Source organism: Trematomus bernacchii, unplaced genomic scaffold, assembly GCF_902827165.1.
Source record: "Trematomus bernacchii unplaced genomic scaffold, fTreBer1.1, whole genome shotgun sequence".
Classification (NCBI taxonomy): domain Eukaryota; kingdom Metazoa; phylum Chordata; class Actinopteri; order Perciformes; family Nototheniidae; genus Trematomus; species Trematomus bernacchii.
The window spans coordinates 106,816-130,979 of NW_022987870.1; the positions used below are offsets into that span (position 1 = coordinate 106,816).

General features: G+C 39.3%; 1 protein-coding gene across 21 annotated transcripts; it reads right to left on the reverse strand.

The window, feature by feature from the left end:
* Nucleotides 1-347: 347 nt before the first annotated feature.
* Nucleotides 348-23,689, reverse strand: LOC117469427 (NACHT, LRR and PYD domains-containing protein 13-like). 21 transcript variants are annotated; one of them, XM_034113815.1, is made up of 14 exons: nucleotides 23,596-23,687; nucleotides 20,111-20,180; nucleotides 17,887-18,044; nucleotides 16,874-16,943; nucleotides 12,345-12,403; nucleotides 9,423-9,492; nucleotides 7,747-7,839; nucleotides 7,573-7,659; nucleotides 6,433-6,509; nucleotides 4,241-6,005; nucleotides 3,983-4,156; nucleotides 3,456-3,629; nucleotides 3,188-3,234; nucleotides 348-3,056 (listed from the first exon to the last, which is right to left on the reverse strand). In XM_034113815.1, the coding sequence occupies exons 4-14, from the start codon at nucleotides 16,933-16,935 to the stop codon at nucleotides 2,524-2,526; spliced, it is 3,141 nt and encodes a 1,046-aa protein (XP_033969706.1). In that variant the 5' UTR covers nucleotides 16,936-16,943; nucleotides 17,887-18,044; nucleotides 20,111-20,180; nucleotides 23,596-23,687; the 3' UTR covers nucleotides 348-2,523. The 21 variants fall into 21 exon arrangements, with proteins under 21 accessions (XP_033969706.1, XP_033969707.1, XP_033969708.1 ...); XM_034113816.1 differs by having other exon boundaries at nucleotides 9,423-9,486; nucleotides 16,874-16,949; XM_034113817.1 differs by having other exon boundaries at nucleotides 7,573-7,647; nucleotides 16,874-16,949.
* Nucleotides 23,690-24,164: the final 475 nt, after the last annotated feature.

Consider the following 24,164-nt stretch of genomic DNA (forward strand, 5'->3'; position numbering starts at 1 on the left):
AAAGATAATAACTAACGGTGTTCATGAATATAAGCAGATTAATTAAAGGTATAGTGTCCACCAGTATTACAAATTGGTTAAAAAACAGAGCAGCTTATTTTATTAAGTGTTGAATAATTAATATATGTTTTAATATATTTGATTTTCCATTTATTATACTCAACTGGTAGCAGCAGTAATGTCTCATATCATCACCCACATGGTGCTTTAGAAAAGATCATTCTTGAATATCTTTTACACCAAATATAATTTAAAAAATGTGATTTCATGAGAAAGTTTTCCCACTGTGAGCTTAAAGAGTTCACAACCTGTTTATCGATTATTGTGACGTCTTTAAATGCAACATCCAGAAACAGATCTTTCTTTATTGAAGTTTTATTGATATAGATGTGATGGTAACATGAAAACATCCAACATTTACTGTATGAAGCCATGAAGGTAAAATACATGAAGAGTGAATGAGCAAAGACATAGGTTGCCATGGTTATTAATTAATCTAAATCACCTTGTGTTTATTGTCCAATTTAAGGAATATTAATTGAACTGGATTTGGATGGTTTTAACAATGAATGGCCTTTATCTGTTGTTGCACATTATGAATACTTGAGATATATACATCTGAGATTCCCAAACTGTAACTGATTTTTTAAACAATATTCAGTATTTATAGATTCATTGAGTGATTCAAACGTTTTTGTAATACCTTCTATGCAGTATAGCTACATTTAAAAAAACGATTAAAAGTGAGGCAGATAAACAATTAAAAGTCAAAAAACAAAAATACACTTTTTTTTTTTTTGCATGAACACAATCCCATAATCGTCAAACAAATGTTACAATCACAGACACATTTTCAAAATTCAAGACAAACAATTTGATTATGGAATAAAGACACATCTAATGCTAATATGATTAATGATGGCATCTCTACAAACAATTCCAACCGGTGCACACGCGTTACAGCATAAACGAGACACTGCAGGACGCTCAAAACACAACGGAGACCAGGGGACACTAAAGAGTGACGCACACATCTGGGAGACTAGGGGACATTAAAAAGTGACGCACACAGCTGGGAGACCAGGGGACACTAAAGAGTGACGCACACAGCTGGGACCGGAGCGCTTGGTGACGTTCAGGATTGTAAAGCTGGACAACTGTCTCTGTTGTTGGAAACTTACCTAAAATGTTTTATAAGCTTATTTTTAACAATGTGATCACATGACTCCTTCGGATGTTACTGCAGATCTGCTGTAATCTGAAAGCTTAGATACAAGATATGTTATTACGGTGGATATATGTATATGGATGATAGTGTTGAGGACTAAAGAGTAGATGAAGGAAAGAGCAACTAAAGTCTGTAATGCATTATTTACTTTTTCTAAAGTTAAGGCCAACTCAGTTTCTCTGTAGTTGGTCATTGCTAGAATCTAAACACACCGATGTAGATGAAGGAAAGAGCAGCTAAAGTCTTAAATGCATTATTGGATATTGTTTCTAAAGTTAAGGCACACACACACACAAGCTTAGTTTCCTCTGGATGTGGTCATAGAGACTTTACACACATATGTAGACGAAGGAAAGAGCAGCTTAAGTCTTAAACACACAGATGTATTTGGTCCTGCAAAACTACACACGACATGAAATATGGAACATCGTTTATCCCTCCCCCCGAATACAGGTAAAGATAATAAATCATTTAAAAATCATAGAGAAAATAATAAAAGGCAATGCTTTAAACGTAACTCAAAAAACAGAAAAGATATAACCTATTTACATCCGGAAAACGTTTAAAAAAGAAAAGGCCTGGCTTCAAATCTAGTCGATTTAAAAGAAAATGCTGCACTCTCCTCTCTTGAAAAGGTTGGAATATTTCTGAAGTCGTAGCATGTTTTTGTATTTGGTTGTTTTGTCTTTATTTTTATTTTTTTATTCTTTTCGTAAAGATGCCTAGCATTGCTTGTGGGAATTACGCTTATATGACACAAGCTAGGTTATACTGTACATTTACATATCATTACATTTAAATGATGCTTTTGTCCAAAGCGACCTACAATAAGTGCAGTCAACAATGAAGATACAAACCATTGTTAATGCAATTGGATTAATAAGCAGCCATTCTGTATCAGTGGCAAGTCTTTTTTTTTTGACTTATTTGCAAAGGTAAGTCTTAAAAGGCATATTTAAGTCTTTGTACTGAAGTGACAGGATATTTCCGTCGCAGTACTTGCGTTGACGACCCTTGGTCAATAGAAAAGTCCAAGAAACAGAACTTCATCATGCAACAAAATGACTTATTTACAAGGCTGTAATCGATCAGCTGTATCACTGTCTACCTCTTGACTGGATCAACATTACATGTCACTTGTTAGACACTTTTACCCAAAGCAAATTACATACTCAATACTGTGTGCAATCCCAACAGGAGCAATTTGGGGTGAAGTGTCTTTCCCAGGGACACAACGACATGCTGACTGCAGTGGGACTCGAACCTACTCTCTCTATTCCACCTCCCGCACATCATCACCAAAACAAGGCATAAGACTGTGAGTTCTTGGGGACAGTGTAAAGACCAACTGCGGGATAGAGCGACGCGTTGAACGTTGTTTTAAAGGTATGGAGGCGGGTCCGGCTGTCGGAGGAAACCCTGTAGAAAGACAGATTGCCGGCCGGCTTATCCAGATACACCCCCACCCGACTGGAGCGTGAATGATGTGAAGGCACACTGACTTTCTCTCCATCGCCCGTAACAAAACAACCCTCATTGGAGCAAACCAGACACCATGACTTGTCGTTGCTTCCCAGCTTGCCATCATGCCCTTCCCTGCCAATGGATTTGTACGTTAATCCAACCATGAAGGGCTCCAACACCTCCATCTCCCAGTAGGAGCGTCCGTCGAGACCCTGTTCACACAACACCTGTTGGCAGGTAACAAACCTGTCTTTGTGATCGGGATACGGCTGCTCGACTTCAACCCAGGTCACCTTTCGGTTCTCTTCAGAGAGAAGGAGGTTCTTGTGGACTGTGTTGGGGTCCAGAGTGAGCTTACAGGCATCTAAAGGTAAGAACATTTTTTATTTTGGTAGCGTAGATTGCAGAATAAGTACCTTACCTCCAGGACTATTTGCAATATATTACTGTGGTCAGGACAATAACCAAATATCCAGGTTTTTCACAAATACTTACATTTCTTTAGTCCATCTATCATCCGGTGACTTCCACCGTGTTCAACACTGTAAAGAAACATTTGGGTTCAATCTTTCAGACAAAGAACAACCATTAAACTGACACTTTGTTGCTTAGTTTTACTGTATATGACGCCGTTTTACTTGAATTTAGAATAATCTTAAGTAGCTTTTCAATACACTCTATCTCACTATTGTTGATTTGTAAAGGTATGATGCTACCATTATTCCTCTGTCAGTTCTGTAGAAAAGATATCTGGTGCTCTTACAGGAGTTCGCTGAGCTTGTATTGTGTATTTTCTCTCAACTCAGACATCAGCTTCTCCCCAGAGTCTCCCAGATTGTTATAGCTCAGATCCAGCTTTAGGAGATGGGAGGGGTTGGACTTCAGAGCCGAAGCCAGATCAGTACAGCCTTTCTCTGTGACCTGACAACCTGACAAACTGAGAACAAACAGGGTTTGGTTTGTTAGCATGCAAGTATGATACTGGTCGGTTCACATTCCTTGCTATTAGTCCTGAAGTAAAATCTAATGGGAACAGGGTTCTATTCATTGTACTGCCAAGGGTTTGCCTCCGTCTGGCTTAACTTGCATTTATTCCACGGCTTAGTTGAATACTCGATTCTGATTGGTCAATTTGGACATTTCAGAGGTTGTTAATACTCGATAATGACCATTGCTAAGGACAAGGACGATATCGGTCCCTTGCAGACAAACGGACGCAGAAGGTATGAATCGTCCTTTAGACAGAAGGAAACATTAGAGCACATTTCTTTGTAAACTTCCTTTAAATACCTCAGCCTTTCGAGTCTGCAGCCTGGATTGGACAGTCCGTCACAGAGCAGCTTCACTCCTGAGTCTTTCAGGTCATTGGTGCTCAGATCCAGATCTCTTAGAGGTGAGTAGGGGAACTTCAGACCAAAGGAAAGATGTTTCACCCATTCTTCAGTCACTTTGCAGTCTGCGAGGCTAGCAGTGGATAAAAGGGTTTCAATATTGCAAGAAAAGTTGCTACTTTGTAAAGGAATACGTAAAAAAAGGAGATAAACTTACATGGCCTTCCTGCTGATCCTCACTGCTGGTATCAGCCTCCTTCTGCCTTCGTCTGATGTGTTGAAGCTTTTCAATTCCAACCAATCCAGCTGGTTCTTTGATACCTGCAGCATGTAGGCCAGCGCAGAGCAGTGCAGCGGAGTCAGCTCTGTTTTTGAACGATCGGACTTCTTGAGATATTCCTGAATCTCATCTTTCACTTTAGTGTCTCTCATCTCAACCATGCTCTGGAAGAGGTTGATGCAACTCTCTGGAGAAAGGGCCTTTCTTCGGAGGGCTTTAAGATGTGTCAAGATCTTCTTGTCGGTATCTTGGCTCGGGTCTGGCGATGTCAGGAGACCCTCAAGGAATCTGCGGTTTGGTTCTACCAGAAGGCCAAGGAGGAATCTGAGGAAGAAGTCCAGGTGGCCGTTCTGCTCCTCCAATACTTTGTCAACTGTCATCTTCATAAGATCGTATAAGGTATGTTCTTGGTCCTTCAGGTCGAGGAAGTTGCCCAGCTCTTTTGTATTCTTGCTTATGAAACATTCATAAACAAAAAGGGCTGCAAAGAACTCCTGAATGGTCAGGTGCACAAAGAAGAAGACCTTTTTCTGGGAAATGACATATTCTTCCCTGAGAACTGTGGAGCAAAATCCAGAGTAGATGGTCGCCTCTTGTAGGTCAATGCCACAGTCTTTAAGGTCTTCGTCATAGAAGATGATGTTGTTATTCTGCAGCTGAACAAATGCAAGTTTGCCGAGTTTCAGAAGAAATTCCTTGTGTTTCTTCAGAAGTTTCTCTTTGTTTCTCTCTGGGCTCTTGTCGTACTTTCTGCTTCTGCGTTTTGTTTGGGCAAGCAGGTAGTGCGCCATCATCTCTGTCAGGGTTTGCGGAGTTTCTGCTTTCTCGTCTCCCGCAAAGATCTCCTTGAATAATATGCCAGAAATCCAGCAGAAGATGGGGATCTGGCACATGATGTCGAGAGTCTGCGAAGAGCGTATGTGCGAAACTATCTTTTCAGGAAGGTCGACGTCATCTTTAAATCTCCTCCTGAAGTATTCTTCTTTCTGCGAGTCATTGAAGCCTCTTATCTCCGTCACCATACTGACATACTTTGCAGGGACCTGATTGGCTGCTGCTGGACGGGATGTTATCCAGAGGCTCGCATTGGGAAGGAGGTTTCCCTGAATGAGGCTTGCTAGGAGATTACCAACAGATGTTTCTTCAGTGACCAATTTAACCGGCTTGTTCTCAAAGTCCAGTTTAATTCTGCTTTCATCCAGGCCATCCAGGATCACTAAAACCTTGGCTTTGTCTAAAACCTCTTTCAAATGTCGAAGTGCGGGGTGAATATCAATCAGAAGCTTGAGCAAGCTTTTGTTACCTCTTATCAAATTCAGCTCTCGGAAAGCAAGACTGAAAACAAACTCAAAGTCCTGGTTTGCTTCTCCCTCGGCCCAGTCAAGAATGAACTTCTGGACAGAGAACGATTTTCCAATCCCTGCGACGCCCTTCGTCACGACTGTTCTGCGGGTCGTGTCTTGGGGAAGAACATGTCTAAACATGTCCTTGAGATGGACTGTATTTGTAGAAGACGGTTGTCTTTGTTGTCTGAACGAATGTTCTTCATGTGGCCCTTCACTCTCTCCGGTGCTGATGATGAGCTCAGTGTAGATGCTGTCCAGGGAGCTCTCTTGGTCGCCGTTACCTTCAGATGTCTTCGCAAATTTCCTCAGCATTTCATTTCTATGATTAGTCTGTATTTTTAAAAGATGGCTGCTCCCTGTAACAGTAAGATAAATGTGCAATTCCAGTACTGATGTTGACATTAATCTAAGTAGGGCTGCACGATTACGGAACTTCAATACGACAATTGTTTTGATCAATATTGAGATATTTATCATGATCATTCATTGATTTTAATGACAGAATATTTTATTGCACTTTCACATTTATATACACAGAGCACTGTTTTCAGTTTCACATTGCGCTAGGATCTTGATTTTTTTCATACATTTAAGTTGTTCGTTTAACTTGATATGAAGCGGCGTTGTCTATGAGTAAACCAAAGTATTATATTCAGAATCAGAATACCTTTATTAGTCCCACAGGCAGGGGATTGTGTTAACTCGTGGGAAGCCAAAATCCTATTTGTGATTAGTTGCGAAACCCTTAATAGTATTATTTCATACATAAGTATTAAAACTTACCAGGGTCATCCTTAGCTTCTCTCTGTGGTTCAAGATCTTTTTTAGGTTTCTTTCTAACTGGCTCCTCGGTTATCTCGCTGTAGGGTGAAAGTTTGGATCAGATAGTATCAGATAGTATCAGATATTCAATTCAATTCAATCTTTATTTCAGACTCAAGGTCCATATCACATACAAAATGACAAGATACACATCAATAAATAAGATTAAAAAGCTAAACAAAAAACAAAACGATAAAAAACATAAAATCAGTCCAATGACAGCTAGCCACATATGCTCACTGTCTATGGAGGCTATTGCACCAATGTCTCCAAATCATGGAGGAGAACCGAGTAGAACTCTTCACAGGGTTAATTAAAATTGAGATAACATGATTGTCAGATTCTTCTAGGCGACACATGAATTTGTACATTACATTTCTTAAAAGGGCTTGACAGGTAGGTACCCCCAAGTTAACAAACAGCTGGCTGCCATCTTGGTACCCTCACCAGCTACCGTAAAGCATCATTGTATGCAACTTTTAGTTTTTGCATGCTTCTAGCCTTGTAGTTACTCCACAGGTGAGCCGTGTACAATGGTGTACAGAAAGCTTTAAAAAGTGATACCTTGACATCTACAGAGCGCTTGTGAAATTTCCGCATTAATATGTTTGCCTGGGCATACAGTTTGCAGCGTTGTCTATGGATGTCTTTGTCATCTGTGAGATCATCAGAGATATAATGACCAAGGTACTTAATCTCACTGCACACAAGAAGAATGTTGCTACTGAAAATACAATTAGGAAATACAGCCTTTTTATCCTCTTTACTTCGCACAATCATGATGCTACTCTACTTGGCGTTATAATTAATATTAAAATCAATGCCATACTGGGAACAAATCCTCAGAAGCTGTTGTAAGCCTGCTAGATGCAGATAGTTTCATATATGGCGAGGATGTGTTCAGAATCAAAACAAAAGCATATTTTAAATGCAGCACTAGTGCAGTGACCAATTAAACAAAATAAGTCATGGTGTGATCAGATGAAGAGTCAAACTGAACAAAAATAACATACAGAGGCTAGCCGACTGCAAGTCACCTGTCAACCGAATGTTAGTCAACTGTCAGCCATTTTAATTGATATTGCACAATATTTGAATTACCTTTTTTTCACATTAAAGTATATCGGCTCGCCGATGGATTGATGACTCCGAGCGACACTTGGAGCTGCTGACTCGCTGGACGGTGAACAAAAAAAAAAGAGAAAATCTTTAACTTGTTATACACATTGCTGAATGTAAATGTATTTATGAATATTCAACTAAATGTAGGATTACCGTTTGAGCCCTTTACTAAAGTCTATTATCTCTTTGGATCGATCACTGGCTGAGATACTTGGAGCTGTGGACTCATCTTCATTCATCTGTGAACTGATGAGAGAAGAAATACTCAAAATAGTCTAAAAATAAGTAACTAAAGGCCCTCTGCGTCTGAACGTCTCCCTGAACTAGGAATCTTTTTAGGAACTCATTGCGTTTCAGACAAAGGGACAAAAAGGTATTTCACTGTACAATATTTTACCCTGTGACAGTCATGGGGTAAAACTTTCCAGATGTTAGGTCACTTTGGGGTTGGGTTTGCCGTGCAAACATTTTTTGTATTTGGTGAATACTCACAATGCGCACTTTATGAAGTTGCAATAATGTTTTCAGACGAGAAAGAAAGCATTAAGATTCCCAATATGTGGGCAATTTATCAAAAATAATCTCTTTTAGGAAATGTCTTTAGACTTTCAGAAAGTTGCTTGCAAGGTACTATAAAACTGTATCTGCGATGGTAGTTGCACGCAGAAAATACATAAAACTGCCCTCGCATTGGCAGAACATTTAGCTCAATCTTAATGGGTCTTAAGACTGTGACACAAATAATCTTATAGTTCATTTAATAATAAAGTCCCTTAAAGCTGAAACCACGTTTAAGAGTCTACAGCCATGTTACTGTATGATGTTATAAAGTATTGTGATTATACTAGGGCTGTCAGTCGATTAAAATATTTAATCGCGATTAATCGCAAATTAATCGCACATTTTTTATCTGTTCTAAATGTACCTTAGAGGGATATCTTTCAAGTTTTTAATACTCTTATCAACATATGAGTGGACAAATATGCTTTATATGTTTGTTTATTATCATTTGAACAATGACAAATATTCTCATGAATATTAAACACAACAACCTCTGAACATTACAAATATTCGCCTCAATTCAACTTGGAACCTCTCTCATACAATAATACTGTGCGTGTGTGTGTGTGTGTGTGTGTGTGTGTGTGTGTGTGTGTGTGTGTGTGTGTGTGTGTGTGTGTGTGTGTGTGTGTGTGTGTGTGTGTGTGTGTGTGTGTGTGTGTGTGGAGACACTGTGATGGATCGTTGAGCTATGTGCAGCTCAAGGCATATATGCTCCAACGGGAGCTGCCTGGACGCTGCAATAATGTTGCGCTGACTTTTCGTACAATGTCCCACTGTCTGGCTACCTGCATAAAGTCAAGTGCTCGGCGCAGTTGTCGGCGAAATGTCATTGAAACAGCTCCTTATATCCGTTAGCGCAGCTAGCTAGCACCAGATGCTAACAACAACACGTAGGTGTGCCTCGCTCGCGCGAGTCGCGCCACACATACACACTCCCTCCCGGTCCTCCCGATGGCCAGTCCGGGCCTGCCGGTGAGCGTGGAAGTGTGGTCTGCCACAAGCGGGCGGCCGGAGCGGGGCTGTCAGCATCAGCTTGTCGATGGTATTTTACACTCGATGCGCTCTGAAACTACGGGGCGGCCGAGGACAAAAAATACACATGCGTTAATCGCGTTAAAATAATTAGTGGCGTTAATTTTTTTTTGCGTTAACGCGTTATTAACGCGTTAACTTGACAGCCCTAGATTATACATAAACAAAAATGTGGAGGAGGTGATTAAAATACATAGGCCTGCTGTGTTATCTGTGATAGGGTAGCACATTACCTTTGCTCACTGCTGATTGGCTCAGAGATGGACCTCCTTCTTGTTTTTCTTTTCTCAGCCATTTCTGCAGCTGAAAACAAATACAGGAAGCCAAAAAATAACTTAAAGTGGACCTATCATGCAAAATGCACTTTTGTACATCTTTTATACATGAATATGCGTCCCCGGTGTTCCAGGGAACTCACCAAGTGTCAGAAAACACAACCCTCTCTATTTTTCTCCATACCCAAATCTTTTAAAAACGGGGCTACAACGAGCGGATACAGATTCCATCCGACCCGACGGTTCACACGAGACCGCTCGAAAGCGCTGGAGACGCTGTAGTACATATGCCAGGCCTGTAAGTGGCGCTGTAGTCTGCCACAAAAGCAGCGAAGAAGACTTCCCGCCCATAGTTACCATGGTTACCCTTCTGTTTATTCTCCGCTGTGGCTTTTTTTTCTCCCTCCCCGAGGCAAGTGTTTGCTCCTGCTGTAATTCTCTCCGGTTAGTCCACCAGCAGATGACAAACACCCACCTCTCCGCCTCTTCCAAGGAACGAGGGGATCGTGCGGCAGAGTTTCAGTTAGATTTTTTTCCGCCGGTCAACATGTCCGTTAAAGTTTAAATCTTCCGGACAAAATTTGAAAAGTGCCGGTCAAAGGTCTTCTTTGTTATTTATTTAAAACAAATGAATAACGACTCTATATAATCATATAAGAATAATACACGGAGGACGGAGATCTCTTTTTCTCCCCCTCTTCTGAGAGCCCAGCAGCTGATCAGAGCATGCTCCCCTCTCCTGCAGGGGGGCGTGGTCAGCTGCAACTCATTTGCATTAAAGCTACTTCACAGAATCAGCCCTTGCAAAAACAGGGCTGGAAAGAGCAAATAGGGCGAAATGAGGCATGGCTAAAATGCAGGATCTGTTTGGTATTTTGAAAAAAAAACTTCACAGACATGTTTTATATAGGTATGGCCCTACAATATATTTTTCAAATATAGCATGATGGGTCCACTTTAAATAACGGTCAAATCTCAGGATAATATCACGTTTTTCCTCCTGTTTACGTTAATTATGGCTAATTTACGGTGCGTTGCAACAACAGACATTGATCATCAAGGACGGTGTGCAACAGTCAGATTTCTACGTGACATTAACGTGGCTTTTCTACAAAACAACTTAAAGTAAATGCATTAAAGCCACATAAGAGCGAGATATTACAATGCAGGTGCTTACACAAATGTGGGTTAGATGTACTTTTTTATTACAGCAATTGTTTCAAAAAGTATATTTTAACATGCAAAAAGTCCCAACTATAGTATATTGATTTAACATTTGAATATAGGAAACCATTACATCATATTATAAAACGGACAAGTCAAATCAAGCAATCTGATTGGTTCTTAGCTGTGATATACTGAGCGTATACCACGGGTAGAATTGTAAGTTACTTTTCACAACAAGTCAGTATCCCTACGCGTCTGAGAAAAACAGTATACAGTTGGGCTGAAAAGCAAACTGCCTGCAGTTTGCTTTTCAAACTGGAACAAGAAAGCAGCGGAGAAGTAACGGGGCAGAAACCCTCCTTTTTACGCAGCGGTCCAGACATAGACATCAAACGGCAAAAACATATTCAGTGTGCAGTTCCTTTGGCATTAGGGCAGGGATATCTAGATACTTTCCAAGGTTTGACATAATGAATTGTGCTACTTTTAAAGCAAGCAACGATGTTTTCAAATCTGTAATCAAAAAGGTCCGCAAAAACATTTAAGATTAACTTCGACCTCGGGGGGGGGGGGGGGGTCTTACTATGGAGGAGTGGATTGAGGAGTGCCTATCTCCAGAACAAAAAGCACCTAAACGACGACATGTAGAGCTACGTGAAGAGCAGGTAGACCAACTGGAAAAGTATCACCATTCAAAAGCTTTCTGATGCGGGTCTTGAAACAAAGCAGAGAAATTATGACCGTTAGTGGCCACAGGTGCGAAAGCTCTCTCCAGAGCTACTGGAAGCCGAATCTCGGGGACCGGAGAAAGTGGAGCAATATTCTCGCCACGCAAAGCAACAGCCTAGAACAACCTCAACCTATACAAGTAACCACGTAAGCCATGCTACTGATGCTGGACAGGTTTTCAGTGGGTGCACAATAAACGGCAACATACACATTAATGTAAATAAATAGCCAAATAATGGATCAACGCTCTCTGTCTAATATGTTCGCTAGCTGTTGTTAGTGTTGTTGCATAGCAACCACCTCGCACTATGTTTCGTGCAGAAGGCAACAGAGGGACTATTTTATTTTGAACATCATTATTTACTAATAAAAACTATTTAAATTAGAGTGTATTTTTCTTTCATATTGCCACACTTGGTAACCGTTTTATAAAAGCAATAGCTCACTTCAGGCCGTGATATATGCTCATTATATCACAGCTAAGGGGGTTGTTGACCCTCCGCTTCGCGTCGGGCCGAACCACGCCCCTTAGCTGTGATATAATGAGCATATACCACGGCCTGTCGTGAGCTATTGCTTAAATATACCACATGATAATACTAAAATATAATGCAAATTTGACATTGCAACTTTCAAAATTAGCCTATCGTGTTTTTTTAATATACTTTTATAATTTCCTGTAAAACTACATATTTTAATATAATCAAAATAACATGTAAATATTGGCTATAATACTTGTATTATATGGAAAATGCTTTTTAAATAACATTGTTTATGTAGTCTGGACAAACTTCACAGTAGTTTACCCCGTCTTTGATATAAACATATGTTAAACCTCGAGATCAAAAGAGGAATTATGTGCAAAATCCTTTATTAGTCCCACAGGCAGGGGATTGTGTTAACTCGTTGGAAGCCAAAATCCTATTTGTGATTAGTTGCGAAACCCTTAATAGTATTATTTCATACATAAGTATTAAAACTTACCAGGGTCTGGTTCAAGATCTTTTTTACGTTTCTTTCCACCTGGCTCCTCGGTTATCTCGCTGTAGGGTGAAAGTGTAGTATCAGATAGTATCAGATAGTATCAGATACGGCGAGGATGTGTTCAGAATCAAAACAAAAGCATAATTTGAATGCAGCTCTATTGCAGTGACCAATTAAACAAAATAAGACATGGTGTGATCAGATGAAGAGTCAAACTGAACAAAAATAACATACAGAGGCTAGCCGACTGTAAGGCCCTCTGCGTCTGAATCTTTTAAGGAACTCATTGCGTTTCAGACAAAGGGACAAGGTTCAAAATTAATTTCACGGTACAATATTTTACCCTGTGACAGTCATGGGGTAAAACTTTCCAGATGTTAGGTCACTTTGGGGTTGGGTTTGCCGTGCAGACATTTTTTGTATTGGTTGAATACTCACAATGCGCACTTTACTAAGTTGTAATAATGTTTTCAGACGAGAAAGAAAGCATTAAGATTCCCATATGTGGACAATTTATCCAAATAATCCCTTTTAGGAAATGTCTTTAGACTTTCAGAAAGTTGCTTGCAAGGTACTAAAAATCTGTATCTGCGATGGTAGTTGCACGCAGAAAATACATAAAACTGCCCTCGCATTGGCAGAACATTTAGCTCAGTCTTAATGGGTCTTAAGACTGTGACACAAATAATCTTATAGTTCATTTAATAATTAAGTCCCTTAAATTGAAACCACGTTTAAGAGTCTACAGCCATGTTACCCCTAGATTCCACCGGGTCCGTCTGCGGCGCGTTACGGGCGCGTTACGGCTGCGCCGCGGTGCTCACGGCGATCGCGGCCACTCTAGTCAATGGGTGCTATTCCACCACACGCGGCGCGTTACGGCTCAGACGCGTCCCAGAAGCGGCTCGGCGCAGGGCTCCTCTAAAATTAGGATCGAATCCTATTTTTGTCGCGGCGCAGCCGTAACGTAAGGTCGGGCAGGCAGGAAGTGGAACCTTCAGAGCATATATAGCATATATATATAGTAGGGCTGTCAAGTTAACGCGTTAATAACGCGTTAATAACGCGTTAATAACGCGTTAATAACGCGTTAACGCGTTAACGCAAAAAACAATTAACGCCACTAATTATTTTAACGCGATTAACGCATGTGTATTTTTTGTCCTCGGCCGCCCCGTAGTTTCAGAGCGCATCGAGTTTAAAATACCATCTACAAGCTGATGCTGACAGCCCCCCTCCTGCCGCCCGCTTGTGGCAGACCACACTTCCACGCTCACCGGCAGGCCCGGACTGGCCATCGGGAGGACCGGGAGGATGTGTGTATGTGTGTATGTGTGTGTATGTGTGGCGCGACTCGCGCGAGCGAGGCACACCTTACGTGTTGTTGTTAGCATCTGGTGCTAGCTCGCTGCGCTAACGGATATAAGGAGCTGTTTCAATGACATTTCGCCGACAACTGCGCCGAGCACTTGACTTTATGCAGGTAGCCAGACAGTGGGACATTGTACGAAAAGTCAGCACACTCAGCACGGATAGTGCGCGCAACATGATTGCAGCGTCCAGGCAGCTCTCCACATTTTCACACACACACACACACACACACACACACACACACACACACACACACAATTATTGTATGAGAGGTTCCAGGTTGAATCGAATATTTGTAATGTTCAGAGGTTGTTGTGTTTAATATTCATGAGAATATTTGTCATTGTTCAAATGATAATAAACAAACATATAAAGCATATTTGTCCACTCATATGTTGATAAGAGTATTAAAAACTTGAAAAATATCCCTCTAAGGTACATTTAGAACAGATAAAAAATGTGCGATTAATTTGCGATTAATCGCGATTAACTATGGACAATCATGCGATTAATCGCGATTAAATATTTTAATCGACTGACAGCCCTAATATATAGATATATATACACACACACAAACTAATTTTGCAGACCCTATCCCTCCGTAGTCTTTCAAGTAGGAGGAGAAATGCCAGCGTTCTCCTCCGGTTTACAGGCACTGTGTCAATTATATATATATATAGAATAGTTATGATGATGAATGCATTTTTTTACCACTAAAATACAGCAACACATCTTTGATTCATGTCGTTTATAACTGGAATATTACAGTTATTATTAACTTTGTCTGTACAAAGTAGCCTGTCCAGGAAATATGCCCAAATCAACAAAAACTGCGAGCCGGTGTCAGTACCATATGTGTTCGCCCTACCATATGTGTTCGGGGTCCGTCGCTTACCAATGACGTCACCCATTGTGATTGGCTGTACGGAATCGTAGTAATCAGCAGCGAACCGCTTCAACACGTGTATTTCAGTGTATTCACGGCATTCATTTTGTTATTCTACAGTATTATTGTTTTATAGTTATTTGTTAATGTAACCCAATTTGTGTTCTTTGAAATTGAAAAGGATATCGCATTGTGTTTGTTACATTCGTTGCAGTTGTATAGGCTATGTGTTAAGTGTAATTTGGCATGTCCTATTTATGGACATGCTTTTATTTTGAAGGAGAGTTAGCGCAGTTGACAGGAAGTTGTTGTTGCTTTGGAAACAACGTGACAGAGATTAACGGAGAAAAGTAATATCTACATATAAAGACGGAGAAAGTAAACGATAACGTTTATGGTTAAGTGTTAGCACCCCCCGAAGAGGCACAAGCTCTTACGTTGATATTGGAGATTTCAATAAATTCAATTTGAAAAAAAAACGGGGAAAAAAAACAAAAACGAATATCTGAATAACGAAATTGAAACCCGAATAGTACTCCAACGAACGAATATTCGGATATTTTGGTACAGTAGGGCTGTACCCGAATAATATAATAAAGTTATAGTAAATAATAACAAATTCCAGTGTTAGAATTCCATAATTCCATATTCATAAATAAAATGATATGCAAATAACATTTTCTTGGCTGTGGACTTGTACTCTACATAATTATGTTGAGCTCATGGTAATCTAATTCAATAAACAATAACTGCAATGAACAGATAGCATTTTCTGACTCGTAAAATGATTGGATATGGTGTAATTTGGCAAATGATTCTGTGTTGAAAAATGTATATCTTTAAAAACTGCGTTGGTGTATTAGGGCGGGCCATACTAATTTTTCTTGTAAATCGATCGAGAGGGGTGTTCAAATAACGTATTTTGGTGTGTAGAACACAAATCTATTTAGATGCTTTTATTTTGAAGTTGTTGCTATGGAAACAACATGACGGAGAAAAAAGTAATATCTTCTACATATAATAACGGACAAAGTAAAGAATGAAGTGTATGTTTAAATGTTAGCACCCCCCGAAGAGGCTCAAGCTCTTACGTTGAGTCTGGAGTTTCAATACATTCGGAATTTGACCGTGTAAAATGTCCTCTTGGGTTACCGTACAGCCAATGCGTGACGTCATTGGTAAGCGTAACGGACCCCGAACACATCTGGTAGGCCGAACACATATTAGTGATGGGAATTATGGCTCTTTGAAGGGAGCCGGATCTTATGGCTCCGTTCCTTTCAAAGAGCCGTTCAAAAGAGCCGTTCAAAAGAGCCGTTTTTTTAAAAAGGGGGCGGGGTTACTAGGTTTATCTGCGAAATAATCACCAGGATAATGATTGACTGCATTGCCAGACCTAATGTCAATAATCTGCATTGTAAACATGACACAAGGTGGCGCCATATCCATGTCATTCATGTCAGTGAATGTACTTTGAATTTACCCTCTGCATGTGTTAAGTCAATAAAGTTGCCTTGCCTTGAATAAAATTCACGCAACTCTTAATATTAGTAGTGTGTTTTTAAGTGGCGATGGAGATTATTTGTTGACCCTGCTTTAAAGGATATTTTGCCTTTACAAATGGTGCGCTTTATCACTGCCTGGGTTTTGGTTGAAGTGCATCCAAATGCTGCTGCGTTTTCGCGTTTGGCTCATTTTACATCCGAAAAACACGTCGTCTATCTGTCCAGTACCACTTGTTATGACTTCTCTCTCTCGCGTATTCCGTTAAGACCCACCCCACCTAACTCCTCGTGCTGAAACCTACAAATCAGAGTAGGGGCGGGTCTTCACAGAATACGTTTGGGGAACAAAATCAAGCTTTTTAAAAGGCGAGTGAATTTTGGCAGGCAGTGAGTGCGGACCAACTTTAATTGAACGATAAGAAGAACGGCTCTCACCAAGTACGACTCGGTTCCCCTCGTTCGTACCAAAGAGCCGTTCAAAAGAATCGGCTCGTTCGCGACCGACACATCACTAACACATATGGTACCTACAGCGGCAGGCAAGACGCTCCGCTTCTGAAATGCTTCTGAAACGCGCCTGGTAGGGTATGACGCCGGAGGAGGCCGGACCAAAACCGCAACGCGGCGCAGACGGACCCGGTGGAATCTAGGGGTTACTGTATGATGTTGTAAAGTATTGTGATTATACATAAACAAAAATGTGGAGGAGTTGAAGTGATTAAAATACATAGGCCTGCTGTGTTATCTGTGATAGGGTAGCACATTACCTTTGCTCACTGCTGATTGGCTCAGAGATTGACACCCTCCTTGTTTTTCTCTTCTCGGCCATTTCTGCAGCTGCAGCTGAAAAACAAATACAGGAAGCCAAAAAATAACTTAAATAACGGTCAAATCTCAGGATAATATCACGTTTTCCCTCCTGTTTACGTTAATTATGGCTAATTTACGGTGCATTGTCAACAACAAGCCTGCCCTTGATCATCAAGGACGGTCTGCAAGAATCTGATTTTTACGTGACATTAACGTGGCTTTTCTACAAAACTACTTAAAGTAAATGCATTAAAGCCACATAAGCGCGAGATATTACAATGCAGGTGCTTACACATGTCGGTTAGATGTACTTTTTTATTACAGCTATGGTTTCAAAAAGTATATTTTAACATGTAAAAAGTCCCAACTATAGTATATTGATTTAACATTTGAATATAGGAAACCATTACATCATAATATATCACTTGATAATACTAAAATATAATGCAAATTTGACATTACAACTTGCAAAATTAGCCAATCGTGTTTTTTTAATATACTTTTATTATTTCTTGTAAAACTACATATTTTAATATAATCAAAATAAAGTGTAAATATTGGCTATAATACTTGTATTATAGGGGAAATGCGTTTGAAATAACATTGTTTATGTAGTCTGGACTCTGGACTAAGTTCACAGTACAGTTTACCCCGCCTGTTTACTTCTTCTTTCTTTGTTTACGGAAATGACCGCAAACATACTGTATGTCAAACCTCAAGATAAAAAAGAGGAATTATGTACAAAATCCTCAAATAATAAAAACATCGAGTTTACTACGAGATACTTTGCAAATAACATTGTTTGTGGTCGAAAAGTCTGTTGAAACATGGGCGCGCCACCCTTATCTATGCAACCGTTTTTATCAACTGCGCACTTCGCCATTACACAAACAACATGTCGTCTTTACGCGCACACCAAAACCAAAACACGCACAAATGGCACACAGCGATCATGGCAACAAATACTTACAGGTGTCCAAAGTAGCCTGATATAAACCGAACCCCAACTGTGGTGTCCTTGTGGCGATTTTTCCCAAACGATGTCTCGGAAGGTTTCAGGTTACATGCAGACAGTTTGGAAATCCTCATCAGATATTAACGTTCGATTTCCTTCAAAATAAAACCCCACTGATGGGATACAGCAGGTTGGATGGTGTCAGTTATTTCTCTCACATTCAAAAATATTATTATAATGGATGTATTTCAGTTTAAAGCCCTCCACCCTGTGATCCTGCTGAACCTGAATGCATCTTTAGGGCAGAATAATCATAACGAGTAGTCAGAGGTGGAAGCGTATTAAACTAACATAGGGTCCTTGAATGCACCATGCACCATGTAAACAGTTTTACAAAGTCAAAAGTCAAGTCAACTTTAATGTCAATCTGTCTGTGTGTTTGTACAGACAGAGAGATCGAAATAACGTTTCCAACAATCCCGAATACAAAATACAATAATACAAATATACAAATATGTTAACATATATGTATATCCTATATATATATATACAACCAACAGACACATTTACACATATGCACACATTCAGATAAAAACACAACAATCAATATATACAAAATAACAGTCACTTCAATATCTTAGGGTATGTAGCCTACATAGTGCAATATTGTCCGTAGCAGAGTAAAAAGTGTCTGGTGCTGGAATTGAGTGTCTGAGTGTGTGGGGAGTTACAGTCCAGTGGTCTACATTGTAGATTAATACTGAAGACATCAAAACTATAAAAGAACACATATGGAATTATCTAGTAAACAAAAAAAGTGTTAAAAAATCCAGAATGTAATTTATATTTTGCTGCTGCTGCAGAATGCTGAGGCTACTTTGAAGAATCTCAAATATAAATCATATTCTGGATTTTGTAACACTTTCTTGTTTACTAGATAATTTCATATGTGTTCTTTGTTTGGATGTATTCAGTATTAATCTACAAAGTAGAAAACAAATGTAATAAACAAAAACCATTGAATAGAAGATGTGTCCAAACTTTTGACTGGTACTGTATATCACATCAACATAAATGTACCTTAATTCATAAACATCTACTTACAGGTTTGTCCAAAAGCCTTCAGGTCTGTTAGCAGATTTAGACTTATACCTTTTGTCTCTCTGCAGCAGAAAGGTGACTATTCTCTCACAGTTCAAGTTTAGCCATTCATCACGGCGTTATTTATTAGATGCACACAGGTCAAGAGACTTGAGGACTGAACAAGAAGGGGCTGACTCCAACTGTCATAGTGACAACACAATCATGTGCTACAGCGCTACCCAATGAACACAGTAGTAGTCGCAGCTACTTATACAAACAATATGGTACACAGTATTACATGGAGTCATACAATATACAATATACATGTCTCTGTATGTTATACCTCAACAAGGTCGTTCCTTGTTCCGTGTTCATTTAAGTACAGTATAGGAAATGTAACTTCCCACCCCTGCCTGTGATCCTGCTGAACTTGAATGCATCTTTTAGGCAAAAATAATAATAACAAAAATAAAATGTCTTCCTGTATTTGCTTTAGTCGGAGCTGGAGTTGAAGTCCTTGCATGTGTGATCAGACTTTGCAGATGCGTGACATGTTTCTTTAAGAAATGGTCAGACAATATTTACATTCAACTTCACCTTAAACCATCTGCTTACAGATTTGTCCCAAAGCCTTTGTGTTCTCCCTCTTTTCGTGCTACACAGATACATGTTTTGAATGTTTTAGGTTTCTTTTGTGCAGAAAGGCTGCGAAGAACAAGGAACTTCAACTTCCTTCTTCCTGTATTAGATCGTTTTTTTAATATGAGGACGGTCCGTTTCCTATTTGTTTGGCTCACAGAGTTCATGGTGCTATAGTTTATTTGAAAACGTTTTTTAATCACCTTTTAAACAAAGGTAATTATCCAGAGAAAAGGGCAAACGTCTGGTGAACCTGTAGAGGTTAAATGGTCTGTTGCTGCTGGAGGAAATGCTGATAACCAGTTTCATGTGATACTGATCACATGAAACTGGTTCTCTGCAAAGTGACTTCCTGCCTCTCTCCTACTGATAGAGAGGCAGGAAGTCACTTTGCAGAGAACCAGTTTCATGTGATTCCACCTTTTTTTGTAATTATAAATACACAAAAATGTGGAGGAGTTGAAGTAATTAAAATACATAGGCCTACTGTGTTATCTGTGATAGGGTAGTACATTACCTTTGCTCACTGCTGATCGGCTCAGAGATGGACCTCCTCCTTGTTTTTCTCTTCTCAGCCATTTCCGCAGCTGAAAAACAAATACAGGAAGCCAAAAAATAACTTAAATAACGGTCAAATCTCAGGATAATATCACGTGTTCCCTCCTGTTTACGTTAATTATGGCTAATTTACGGTGCGTTGCAACAACAGGCATTGATCATCAAGGACGGTCTGCAAGAGTCTGATTTCTACGTGACATTAACGTGGCTTTTCTACAAAACAACTTAAAGTAAATGCATTAAAGCCACATAAGCGCGAGATATTACAATGCAGGTGCTTACACATGTGGGTTAGATGTACTTTTTTATTACAGCTATGGTTTCAAAAAGTATATTTTAACATGTAAAAAGTCCCAACTATAGTATATTGATTTAACATTTGAATATAGGAAACCATTACATCATAATATATCACTTGATAATACTAAAATATAATGCAAATTTGACATTGCAACTTGCAAAATTAGCCAATCGTGTTTTTTTAATATACTTTTATTATTTCTTGTAAAACTACATATTTTAATATAATCAAAATAACGTGTAAATATTGGCTATAATACTTGTATTATAGGGGAAACTCCACTTTTATTTAAACGTCTTACCTTACCTTCCTATATTTGTTTAGCTATATATTTCTATCTGTGTCCTTTACACTTATCCCCTTTATTGTTCAGTTTGAATCGGAGCTGGAGTTTAAATCCTTGATCAAACAGAGCAGATGTTTCACAGGTGCTTTATGGGTCATTCCAGAATTGGAGGACAGTTTAGACATCAACACTTTTGAAAAATGAACCTTTTATTTTATTATTTGTCGTTATGTATTTAGGAAAAACAGATAATAAGCCATCAAAAAAATGATTTATTTGTTGTATGTGTTGTGTGCCCTGCTTTGTGCAACCCTGTTACAAATACTCATTAAGCAGAAAAAAGTATTTTCAAAAATATTCTTCAATACAATTCTTTACCATTAAGTAAAGAAAGTCACATTTACATTAAATACTCATGTAGTTTTGGATAAAACTGGTTTAATTGAATTATTTTAATAGAAAATGATAGTAACAGGGTTGCGTAAAGTAACAGGGTTAAATGGCTACATTACTTTTGATTGTAGATAATGACATAAATGCGACAAATAAATACTGAGGACAACAGAAATGTTGTCTGATAATATTTGATATATATTTTCCAATGAAGAATCAACCCTGTTATTATTATATAGTATACTTATAGTATCAGGGTTGCAAGTAACAGGGTTACAAATCAATGCTAATTTTAGCTTTTACCTCAGGAAATTAATGCCAGCTGCACAATGTAATGCTATTGTCAAGGAATGGACACACTTAGATATGTAACTAAAGAAAGATACATTTGAAATTAATTTGTTTTAGTCTCATAATGTGAGTAACAGGGTTGCGTTTGTATGAGTGCCACACTCCTTCAAGAGTGACAAGATTGGAAATATATTACAAATAAAAGAGAGGACTTAGTTGTGGTCTACCCATGGTAGTAGCACATGGCTTGCTGATGTCCTTTCCACTGTGTCATGCGACAAACAGTTTTTTCACTTCCTCTGCCAAGCTAAAAAGGTTTGGGTAACAGGGTTGCGAGCATGTTGAGGGACACACCCTCTGTGCAACATTACTGTTATTTAAAATATGTTTATGATTTAACACATTTATTTTACCATTACAACAGAAATATATCAATAGAATAATACCAAAAAAAGTAAATACAAATAAAACCCTATTTTAAAGTGGACCTATCATGCTATATTTAAATGATATATTGTAGGGCCATACCTATATAAGGTATATTTATACGTTTCTGTTTTCAAAATACCAAACAGATCATGCATTTTAGCCATGCCTCATTTCGCTCTATGTGCTGTTTGCTGTCTACGGGTCTGATTCTGCTGACCACGCCCCCCTGCAGGAGAGGGGAGACGTGCTCTGATCAGCTGCTGGGCTGTCAGAAGAGGGGGAGAAAAAGAGATCTCCGTGTTTTATTATATAGAGTCGTTATTCATTTGTTTTAAAGCTCAATAAATAACAAAGAAGACCTTTGACCGGCACTTTTCTAATTTTGTCCGGAAGATTTAAACTTTAACGGACATCTTGACCGGCGAAAGTAACTGAAACTGAAACTCTGCCGCACGGTCCCCTCGTTCCTTAGAAGAGGCGGAGAGGTGGGTGTTTGTCATCTGCTGGTGGACTAACCGGAGAGAATTACAGTGCTTGCCTCGACGGGGAGGGATTGCATTGAATTAAAGCAGCGGGAGCAAACGCTTGCCTCGGGGAGGGAGAAAAAAAGCCACAGCGGAGAATAAACAGAATGGTAACCATGGTAACTATGGGCGGGAAGTCTTCTTCGCTGCTTTTGTGGCAGACTACAGCGCCACTTACAGGCCTGGCATATGTACTACAGCGTCTCCAGCGCTTTCGAGCGGCAATGGCCGGCCGTGGCCCAACCCCACATTCCCCTGATAGGTGGAGAGTTGGCCCAATAGCCGTAGCGCCACTTCTGTGACGACATAGAAGTGTTCAAATCTGGATCAGTCTGTATCAGATCCGTTGCAGCCCCTTTTTTAGGGATTTGGGTATGGAGGAAAATAGAGAGGGTTGTGTTTTCTGACACTTGGTGAGTTCCCTGGAACACCGGGGACACATATTCATGTAGAAAAGACGTACAAAAGTGCATTTTGCATGATAGGTCCCCTTTAAATGTTATGTTTGACATGCAAGTTGGTCACCAAGAAGCGGGGACAAGAGAAAAATGCCATTTTAGGGGGTGTTCGAGAGCTATTTGATATTTTAAATAATATTTCAAAACCACTTTTTCTACAACATTATATACATTTTGTCTCAAGACAAGTATGTTTAACACAACAAGTGCATCTTTTAGCTTTTTGGGGATGGACTATTAGACTTTTTATATGGGGGACATGAAATGTCCTCCAATTCTGGAATGACCCTTATCCTGTTAAACACACAGAAACTAAGCAATGGACAGTACCAGTCAAAAGTTTGGGCACACCTTCTCATTCGAATATTTGTATTTATTTAAAAAATGTTCTACATTGTAGATTAATACTGAAGACATCAACACTATAAAAGAACACATATGGAATTATCTAGTAAACTAAAAAGTGTTAAAAAATCCAGAATATGATTTATATTGTGCTGCTGCTGCAGAATGCTGAGGCTACTTTGAAGAATCTCAAATATAAATCATATTCTGGATTTTGTAACACTTTCTTGTTTACTAGATCATTCCATATGTGTTCTTTGTTTGGATGTATTCAGTATTAATCTCCAAAGTAGAACAACATTTTAATAAACAAAAACCATTGAATGAGAAGGTGTATCCAAACTTTTGACTGGTACTGTATATAACATCAACATGTATACAAATGAAATGTACCTTAAATCAGAAACATGTACTTACAGGTTTGTCCAAAAGCCTTCAGGTCGTTCCTTGTTCCGTGTTCATTGAATAAGTGTCTCTGTTCAGATGGGCGGGCCATTAGAAAGAAGGAAGTCTAAAGAAACATTCTTCCTGTTTTTATTAGTTTGATTTAGTTTGACTTCATGGGGATCATGAGTGCTGTAGCTCACTTAGAAAACATGCTTTACCGTTTTAAGCAAACAGAGAATTGCTTAAGAAAAACCAGCACAGAGGATCTTCTCTAAAAGGTGTACAGCTCCACCTGAGCAGACGTCTGGTGAACCTGTAGAGTTTGAATGGTCTGTTGCTGCTCCCTGCTGGAGGAAATGCTGATAACAAGTGTAATGTGATCAGTAGGAGAGAGGCAGGAAGTCACTTTGCAGCAGAGGTGTGAAGTGACTATGTACATTTACTCAAGTACTTAGACTTTAGTTCCACCTGGAGTAAATCCACAAGCTACCCTGCAGTATACAAAGTCATTCAAACTAGCTGCACCTTTACCAGCTTTGAGAACACTTTCATGATCAATCATTATAAAACATATCATATATATTATTCTGAAATGGACC